Source organism: Microtus pennsylvanicus, chromosome 20, assembly GCF_037038515.1.
Source record: "Microtus pennsylvanicus isolate mMicPen1 chromosome 20, mMicPen1.hap1, whole genome shotgun sequence".
In the NCBI taxonomy this organism is placed as follows: domain Eukaryota; kingdom Metazoa; phylum Chordata; class Mammalia; order Rodentia; family Cricetidae; genus Microtus; species Microtus pennsylvanicus.
This window is the reverse complement of record NC_134598.1, coordinates 9,259,686-9,268,723: the sequence shown is the minus strand read 5'-3', so window position 1 is coordinate 9,268,723 and position 9,038 is coordinate 9,259,686. Positions and strand designations below refer to the sequence as shown.

The 9,038-nt window shown below is 58.3% G+C and overlaps 1 protein-coding gene across 10 annotated transcripts; it reads left to right on the top strand.

Annotated features, from left to right (window-relative positions):
- Positions 1 to 154: 154 nt before the first annotated feature.
- Mbd6 (methyl-CpG binding domain protein 6) lies at positions 155 to 8,940 on the top strand. 10 transcript variants are annotated; one of them, XR_012908598.1, is made up of 14 exons: positions 1,843 to 2,012; positions 3,027 to 3,090; positions 3,271 to 3,407; positions 3,709 to 3,811; positions 3,937 to 4,099; positions 4,294 to 5,343; positions 5,485 to 6,143; positions 6,378 to 6,531; positions 6,654 to 6,823; positions 6,924 to 7,340; positions 7,424 to 7,476; positions 7,793 to 7,856; positions 7,987 to 8,156; positions 8,689 to 8,764. XR_012908598.1 is itself a non-coding variant. In XM_075954068.1 (13 exons), exons 3-13 carry the CDS (start codon positions 3,295 to 3,297, stop codon positions 8,059 to 8,061), a joined length of 3,021 nt encoding a protein of 1,006 aa, XP_075810183.1. In that variant the 5' UTR covers positions 155 to 186; positions 3,027 to 3,090; positions 3,271 to 3,294; the 3' UTR covers positions 8,062 to 8,209. The 10 variants fall into 10 exon arrangements, 8 of the variants coding, with proteins under 8 accessions (XP_075810183.1, XP_075810186.1, XP_075810185.1 ...); XM_075954068.1 differs by lacking the exons at positions 1,843 to 2,012; positions 8,689 to 8,764 and adding an exon at positions 155 to 186 and having other exon boundaries at positions 7,987 to 8,209; XM_075954071.1 differs by lacking the exon at positions 1,843 to 2,012 and adding an exon at positions 156 to 186 and having other exon boundaries at positions 6,927 to 7,340; positions 7,987 to 8,940.
- The last annotated feature ends 98 nt before the right edge of the window (positions 8,941 to 9,038 follow it).

Here is a 9,038-nt window from a genome sequence, read left to right as displayed (position 1 = left end):
CCTCCTAGGGGCAGGGTCCAGGAGCCTACCAATCAGAAAGCGGCACGCTGGCACTGGCTCCGCCTCTCCCCTCCCGTCCGCCACTCCGGAGTCCCACGGCCCCGCCCCCATCGCGCCCTCTGGCTGGAGAATCTACGTTGTCTCGGACCCGGAAGTGGCTTTGGGTCACGAGGCTCTGCGGAGGAGGTGAGTGAGTCATGCGCGCGCGCGGAGGAGGAGAGTGTGGCGAGGGAGGGGGTTGGCGGGGGGCGGGGATGATGCAATGTTTGGCAACCGGTGTCTGCGCGCGCACGCGCAGGGGCCGTCGATGGTGGTGGGAGGTGCGGCGGGTGGGGGAGAGAGGGAAGAGGGCGGAGCGCCAGCTCTCCGTAGCCAACGGCCCCAACGGCTGTCCTTCCTGAACTTGTCTGCCCAAGAGCGGCTGGTCTGCCCACCTCCCATCACCTCCAATTTACTCCTCCATAAAGACTCCCATTTCCCCGGCCCCTCCCTGCTAATGGGCACCGAGGCCCTTGAACCTCTTAAAGTTTCCATTGGTCCCACCTGGATTGACATCTCGAGTCTTTTTTAAAAGGGATCTCACCTCTTTTAACCTTCTAACGCTTCCCAAAGGCTGAGGTACTGGCATTTTCTTGGTAGTCTACCCGCTTTTCTCAGAAGAGCACCTTTGACGTTTGTTTCTGAGTCGTCCATTGCATGCCAGAATTGAAGTTCTTTGTAGCGTGCACCCGATTCCCACCCCTGCTCTCTGCGATGCTCTTATTCTCTTCACTAAGACCAGTACCCACCCTTTTCCTTCTCCCAGACCGCAAGTCCTGTGACTCCCTGCTGAGCAGCTGGCCTCTAGGAGTCTGGGGTCATGACCTATAGTAGAGACCCGGGCATGCGTGCACTTGAGCACATGACTGCCCTGGCCCGGGTTATCAGAGGGAACACAGATTCTACCTTAATTTGCCCATTTGTAAATTAACAAGAGGTAAAGGTGAAGAGAGCACAGTGGAGGCAACTTGAACAAAACTAAAAACATCTTGCAAAATGTATTTTTGCGCCATGAAAACAGAGGCCATGTGGTGGCCTATTACATGTGTATGACAGACACTCGGAGAGGCAAGCCAGAGTTTGTCTAAGTAGAAACTGCACCAAGACCGGTTGCTATTGGCGGGTGCGACAGTGACAGGTCCTTGGCCAGACTGCTCCTTTGCTCCAGACCTTCATTTCCCCTTCTGTTAGGAGAGGTGGGGGTGGGCTGAACCAGATGGTCTGTCCTGGCCTAAAGACAGACCAGGTTGTCAGTGACAGGCAGAGGTCATGTGACTTGACAGGCAGAGGTCGTGTTGTGACATGTTGACCTGGAGAGGCGGGTCAAGTCTCGGCACACAACCCGGGAAGCCTATGGGGCGGGGCAGGGCAAGTCGCGACTTTCATCTTTTAGGGCTGGCCCCTCCCGGACCTGACATTCCTGGCTCCCCCAACAGATTGTGGCTTCGGAAGGGGCCCCTCCCCAGGGAGGACTGGGATTGGCCACCAGTGGCCTGGGAAGAGGCCCAGATCCTTCCGCGGAGGGAGGGGGGGCGGCCGCGTGGGGTGTTTGTTCTCTTGGGGATTAATGGGGGGTTGTGGGGGAGGGGTAGGCGCGCTCCCGCATGCGCACTGCGTCCCCTCCTGTTGGCTCGCTGCTGTCCGCTGGGCGGGGGCCCGGCCCCGCCCCTCTCCCGTCCGGGCAGCGGCGGCGGCGGCGGCGGCTGCGGCGGTGGCGGCGGCAGCGACGGCGGCGGCGGTAGCAGCCTGCGCGGTGCCTTCTGGGAACGGAATCCCCAGGGCTGCCCCTGGCCCCTATGGCGCATGCGCGGGAGGCCGCTCGGTGATCCGCGGCGGCGGCGGCGGCGCTTCCTGCTAAGACCGGCCGGGGCCGTACCGGAGGCTCGGGCTCCACCGACCCACCTCCCACCCCCTCCCACTCACCCTCTGGGCCGCGACTGCGCAGGGCGGGGCCAGCCGAACCATGGGCCGCGGTGAGTGCGGGGCCCGGCCCCCCCGCCCCTCCCCCTCCCTGCTCTCTCCTCCCCCTTCTGTCCCTACCCTCTGCCCCCTCCGCGTCCTCTCGGCCCCTTTCCGCGGCCCCATCCACAGTCCCCCACCCTCACCTGCCCCCGCCGTTTCTCCCCCTCAGTGCCTGACTTCTGCCTTCCTGACCTCCCTCCCTTCAGTGCTTCGCCCACCCTCCACCCGCCCTCTCCCCAAGTTCCTTCCTACTTCGTGCGCCTGCCTTCCCCTCCTCCCCAAGCTGAAGGAAGCAGTCTGGGTGACAGGGCGCCTTGTTATGAGAGGGAAAGTTTGGAAGCCGTCAGTGTGCGGTGGGAGCGATGGTGAGGTTGGTGAGGATACTTGCAGGCTTAAGGGTTGCCCCTACATGTCAGAGAATACTTCTTGTTGCTTACTGGAAGCCAGTGGGAGATTATGAATCCCCTTTTCTTCAGTTTGAGAGAGGACCAGGAGCTTCTCAGGATCCTGGAGGAAGCCAGAGCTCTGGTTCCAGCCTCTCTCGAGCTGCAAATGGATTAGATCTCAGATTGTCTGATGGAATGGGCTTGGGGGGAGATCTGCTGGTACCACCCTGCCAGGCAGTTGGGCAATTGCTTGGTGACCTGTGGGGCAATCTGTACTTTTTATATGATCTTCCTGGGGGAGGGGACAGCAGTGGCCAGACACTGGGAAACTTCCTAGTGGCCTGGCATTATGGGAATTAGCCCACACTCCTTGTTGAAGTCTTCTGTTCCTAGACAAAGGGAACTAGCCCTTCATATGTCGAGAAATTAGAGTATGATTTTGTGGTCCTTGGGAGCTGAGGTGCTGAACTCCTTTGGTCCCTAGGGACTGGGCTTGGAGAGGACAGTTGTGGCCATGGCCAGCAGATCCCTAAGGTCCTTAAAGGCATGGTGTCATTCCTGGGCCTTTCCTTGTGTTCTGGGCTGTGGTGCTCTCTTGAGCAGATTCTTGAGAGGTTCTTCTCTTTCCTTGTGTTGCAGGTGTGGGCTAAGCTGGTGGCCCCGGCCTTAGACTGGATCCCACAATGTTTGCAGAGATGTTCAGGTAGCCATGGTGGTGTGGCAGAGGATCCCTCCTCCCCAGCTCTCCGAGGGGCTCCCTTTGCCACCCAGGAAGCCTGAGTTTCCTTGGGTCTCCCACCGCCTTTGCCTCCCTGGAATTCTCCCTCAGGTACCCAGCCCAGTTTAATCGTCCTGGTGCCCACATGGATGTCTGTGTTATCAGGCGCAAGGGAGCTGATTACACACAATGAATGGGGGCAATGAGAGCAGTGGAGCAGACAGAGCTGGGGGCCCTGTGGCCACATCTGTCCCCATCGGTTGGCAGCGCTGTGTGCGAGAAGGTGCCGTGTTCTATATCAGGTATGGTTTTTCAGGGACCCCTAAACTGCCTTAGTCTGGTTATCCTTTCATTGCTTGAGTTTTCCTGCCGTGACCCCTCCTCTGAAAACTTCAGTTTCTGGGACCTTGTTGCTCTTCCCCAGCTCCCCTCCTCTGCAGCCTTTTCGCTCTTTATCTCTGGGTCTTTGAATCCATTCACTCTTTGTCTCTTCTCACACCCCTTACGTCTTGCCCTTCCTGGGAAAGCATTAACTGTCCTTTAGGAAGTCTCTTCAGATTGGCTGACAGTTAACTCCATACCCATGACTCTGTTCTTTCCCAGCCCAAGTGGCACAGAGCTGTCTTCCTTGGAGCAAACCCGGAGCTACCTCCTCAGCGATGGGACCTGCAAGTGCGGTCTGGAGTGTCCACTCAATGTCCCCAAGGTCAGAGTCCTGGGGATGCCAAAAACTGTAGGCATAAGCTGGAAGACTTGATCCAAATTTCTGACCATGGTACCTTATTAAGATTCCACCTCCTCAGTGTCCCTGTCCATTCTTCTACCTTACAGGTTTTCAACTTTGACCCTTTGGCCCCGGTGACCCCGGGTGGGGCTGGGGTGGGGCCTGCATCAGAGGAGGACATGACCAAGCTGTGCAACCACAGGCGGAAAGCTGTTGCCATGGCAACTCTGTACCGCAGCATGGAGACCACCTGCTCACACTCTTCTCCTGGTGAGTTTTTCTGCCACTTTGGGGAAGAATGAGGAAGCCTGAGGGCCGGGAAGGTGGATGGCTCTGTGAGAGGGCACAAGGGTGGGCCTGGCGGGGACGACTTTGTGAGACAGATGTAAGCTTGGGAACTTGTGGAGCTGGGACTGGAGAAGACAGGGACGCGCAAGCTGACCTTCATTTCTCATTTATTGCAGGAGAGGGAGCAAGCCCCCAAATGTTCCACACTGTGTCCCCAGGGCCCCCCTCTGTCCGCCCTCCTTGTCGAGTTCCTCCTACAACTCCTCTTAATGGGGGTCCTGGCCCCCTTCCCCAAGAACCACCCTCAGTTCCCCAGTCCTTCCCCCCTCTAACAGGCCCTGCAGGGCTCTTCCCACCACCACGGCTTCCTGATCCAGTTCCCTCTGGGGGCAGCAGCAGCCCTTGTTTCCTCCCAAGAGGCAATGCTCCCTCTCCAGCCCCACCTCCTCCACCTGCTATCAGCCTCAATGCTCCCTCCTACAACTGGAGAGCCTCTCTCCGATCCAACCTGGTGCCCTCTGACCTGGGCTCTCCTCCAGCCCCTCATGCCTCCTCCTCCCCACCTTCAGACTCTCCTCTCTTCCACTGTAGTGATGCCTTAACACCTCCTCCCCTGCCCCCAAGCAATAATCTCCCCGGTCCCCCTGGTCCCTCTGGTCCTGCCACTCAGCCACCAGTGTCTTCAGCCACTATGCACCTGCCCTTGGTCCTGGGATCCTTGGGAGGGGCCCCCACAGTGGAGGGACCTGGGGCACCCCCATTCCTTGCTAGCAGCCTACTCTCTGCAGCGGCCAAGGCACAGCATCCCCCGCTGCCCCCTCCCAGCACTTTACAGGGCCGAAGGCCCCGTGCCCAGGCACCCTCAGCTGCCCACTCATCACCCCGCCCCTCCCAGCGTCGTCCTCGCCGGCCCCCAACTGTCTTGCGACTGCTAGAAGGGGGAGGCCCTCAAACTCCTAGACGGAGCCGTCCTCGGGCCCCTGCTCCTGTCCCCCAGGCCTTTCCTCTCCCAGAGCCATCCCAGCCTATTCTCCCTTCTGTGCTGTCTCTGCTGGGACTCCCCGCCCCTGGCCCATCCCACTCTGATGGAAGCTTTAACCTTTTGGGGTCAGATGCACACCTTCCTCCTCCCCCAACCCTCTCCTCAGGGAGCCCTCCCCAGCCCAGGCACCCCATTCAGCCCTCTCTGCCTGGGACCACCAGTGGCAGCCTCAGCAGTGTGCCAGGTAGGAGAGCTCTGGGGTTTCTGAGCGCGGGTACACTCATCCCAGGCATTGGGGGAAAGCTCTTGGGAGGATTGGGGGTTTGTGTCAGGGAGGTGGGTTCTAGAAAGACTTCCCTGGAGCTGGATTTCCTTTCTTTTACAGGTGCCCCTGCCCCACCAGCTGCCTCCAAAGCCCCTGTAGTCCCCAGTCCTGTGCTTCAAAGCCCATCTGATGGGCTGGGGATGGGGGCAGGCCCAGCCTGCCCTCTGCCTCCCTTGGCTGGTGGGGAGGCTTTCCCTTTCCCCAGCCCTGAGCAGGGCCTGGCACTCAGTGGAGCTGGTTTCCCAGGGATGCTGGGGGCCTTGCCTCTCCCTCTGAGTCTGGGACAGCCTCCACCTTCTCCATTACTTAGCCACAGTTTATTTGGTGTGCTGGCTGGGGGAGGACAGCCTCCCCCTGAACCCTTGCTACCCCCACCAGGGGGACCTGGCCCTCCCTTGGCCCCAGGCGAGCCTGAAGGGCCTTCGCTTTTGGTGGCTTCTTTGCTTTCACCACCCCCTTCAGACCTCCTCCCCCCTCCTCCTGCACCCACTAGCAATCTTCTAGCTTCTTTTCTGCCCCTGTTGGCCCTGGGCCCCACAGCTGGGGATGGGGAAGGATCTGCAGAGGGGGCCGGGGGTCCAAGTGGGGAGCCATTTTCAGGTTTGGGAGACCTGCCCCCGCTACTATTCCCCCCACTTTCAGCACCCCCCACCCTCATAGCTTTAAATTCTGCGCTGCTGGCTGCCAGCCTGGATCCCCCCTCGGGGACACCCCCCCAGGTAAGGCCTAGGGTATGTGTTGGTGGGGCAGAATGAGAAGTAAATCAGGATGAGAGCTCTTCCTTGGGGCCCTAAGGAAGACGTAGTCTCGGCTGGGGGTAGGGAGGGGACAAGGAGGGAGTCTGTATTTAATAAGCAGGCCTCCCCCACCCAAGGCTTCAGTCAGATTGAGCGTGTGAGTACTGTAAGTCCGTCCAACACTTTACCACATACTATAACCCTTCGTCTTCTTAGCCCTGTGTCCTGAGTGCCCCCCAACCTGGACCACCTACCTCCAGTGTCACCACGGCAACTACTGACCCGGGGGCCTCCTCTCTGGGCAAGGCCCCCTCCAACTCAGGGAGACCCCCCCAACTTCTTAGCCCTCTGCTGAGTGCCAGCCTGCTGGGTGAGTGGCATGAAATGAGCAGTCAAAACTGGGAAGAAACTCTGACCATCGGGTAAAACCTGGAGAGCCTGTAGGGTCAGCTGTCTGTCCTGCGAGAGTCCCTGACTCTGGTCTCTCAACAGGTGATCTGTCTTCACTGACCAGCAGCCCTGGAACCCTCCCCAGCCTGCTGCAGCCTCCTGGCCCTCTTCTTTCCAGCCAGTTAGGACTGCAGCTCCTCCCTGGGGGGGGAGCACCCCCCTCCCTGTCAGAGACTTCTAGTCCCCTAGCCTGCCTGCTACAGAGTCTCCAGGTGAGCAAGTGGGTGCGTCCGTCAGGATGAACATCTTTCTTAAAACGGGAGGTTTTCTAAGTACAGAGGACTTTGGCTGAAATGGAGATGTTTTTGCCAGCAGATCCCTCCAGAGCAGCCAGATGCCCCCTGTCTGGCCCCTGAGAGCCCTGCCTCAGCCCTTGAACCGGAGCCTGCCCGGCCTCCCCTCAGTGCCTTAGCCCCACCCCATGGTTCTCCTGACCCCCCAGTCCCAGAGCTGCTCACTGGGAGGGGGTCAGGGAAACGGGGCCGGAGGGGAGGAGGGGGACTTAGGGGCATTAATGGCGAGACCAGGCCAGGCAGAGGCCGAAAGCCTGGCAGCCGCCGAGAGCCTGGCCGACTGGCCCTCAAGTGGGGGACACGTGGTAGCTTCAATGGACAAATGGAACGGTCCCCAAGAAGGACCCACCACTGGCAGCATAATGGGGAGCTAGCTGAAGGGGGTGCTGAGCCCAAGGATCCACCCCTTCCTGGGCCCCATTCTGAGGACCTTAAGGTAAGTGTGATAATGTAAGGGTCAGGCTCAGGGCTCTAGCGCATGGGTCTCACTTCCCATGTACACTGTCCGTCTTTCCTCAGGTGCCCCCAGGGACAGTCAGAAAGTCTCGTCGTGGCCGGAGGAGAAAATACAAGTGAGTGTGAGCCCACCCCTATGCCACCTATCTGTTGAGACTATAGAAATGTCCACATAGTGGCTTGGTGTCATTTTATTTTTGTGGTGTTGGGGATCAAACCTAGGGCTTTGTGCATGTTAGGTCAAGTGTTCTACCATTGAGCTATACCCCTTGGCCCCAAATAGTGGCTTGGTTTTCAAAAAATGGCAGATATTTGAATATGAATAAGGATATTATGCCTTTACTATCCAAATGTAGACAGTTTCTCACCCAGCCTTCTGAAATTCACCTGGTGCTTGGGAGCTGTTCCTGATCATCTGTACCCTTATTGCAGCCCTGCCCGGAACAGCAGCAGTTCCCGCCAGGACGTCCCCTTGGAACCCAGCCCTACAACCCGCGTAAGTGTGGACTTGGGTGGATGTGCGCTTGCTTAGGCATGAGGAGGTGAGCCAAGAGGAAGGCGGGTGTGAGGAAGAAGACTCCTGTTACCTTAGCTAATGGCCACTTCTCTTAACTTCTCTTGTACAGGCGGCTGTCCCTCTGCCTCCCCGGGCCCGCCCTGGACGTCCTGCCAAAAATAAGAGGAGGAAACTGGCCCCATAGCAGCCATACCTGGAGCTGGATCTGACCCTGCCTGGGGAGAGCTGAGTGCTGAGCCTTGGGAGCCCCTGCCAGCCACGTGCACCTGTGGACAGTGGGTGGGGGCACTACTCCCCACTCAGAGCACAAATGCAACCCCTTCCCCTACAAATCCCAGCCTGAGCCATTGCAGGGGGTAGGGAAGCTCACCCCCTCCCCCCCAAAGCCATGTCACTGAAGAGGCCTGGGGGGGTGGTATATGGCCCTCTCCCCATCAGGCGCTAAGGGGAACACCCCTTCCCCAGGTCTTTTATTTGTTTAAGTTATTTTTGCACAAATGACTCTTTTATATTTAATTCGACTTCATTGCCTCCCTTCTTGAAGCCAGCAGGCTCAGTTTACAAACCTGTGAGCTACTGTTTGGCTGCTGCCCTCCTTCCCAGTGAAAGGTACAAAGCAATAAGCATCATGCACCGCCCCCAGCCCTCTGCCTCTGGCTCAGGTTGCTCAAAGCACAGACCCCTCTTACCCCGACCCCAGGACTGAAACACAGAGCCTCATTTTCAAGTGTAGCCAGGTTCCCTCTGCTTTCCTCTGGGATACAGAAAGGGGGTAAGGGGCACAGAGGACCTTTTGGATCTCTCCTCCCAGACACACTACACTGCCCCTTCTCCCCCATCAAAACGCTCAGAGACATGTGATGATGCGACTGAGGATTATGCAACGTGGTCCAGCCGGAGCGGCCAGCATGACCAGCTGTCCAGGGGCTGCCTCCTGCCTTTTTTTGTAAAGACAAGACCCTTGGGAGTTTTAATTCTGTTTTGTACTTGCCCTGTGGGGCCTCCACTGCTTTTCTATGGGAGACACTCTTAATTTAACAGATGAGAATATTTTGAAACTCTGGTTCTGGCTCTGTCCTCATTTTTATTTAGTTCTTTGGTAAGAACAGATGACAACTGAAATAGTCTCGTCATAGTGTAGCTTGGACTGCTGTGCTCTGC

Excerpts from the sequence above, each read along its gene's own strand:
- Mbd6 (XM_075954065.1), top strand. The coding sequence starts at position 3,295 with ATGAATGGGGGCAATGAGAGCAGTGGAGCAGACAGAGCTGGGGGCCCT. Across the intron at positions 4,100-4,293 it reads CTGCTCACACTCTTCTCCTG|GAGAGGGAGCAAGCCCCCAA; the intron begins GTGAGTTTTTCT and ends CATTTATTGCAG. Across the intron at positions 5,344-5,484 it reads CAGCCTCAGCAGTGTGCCAG|GTGCCCCTGCCCCACCAGCT; the intron begins GTAGGAGAGCTC and ends TTTCTTTTACAG.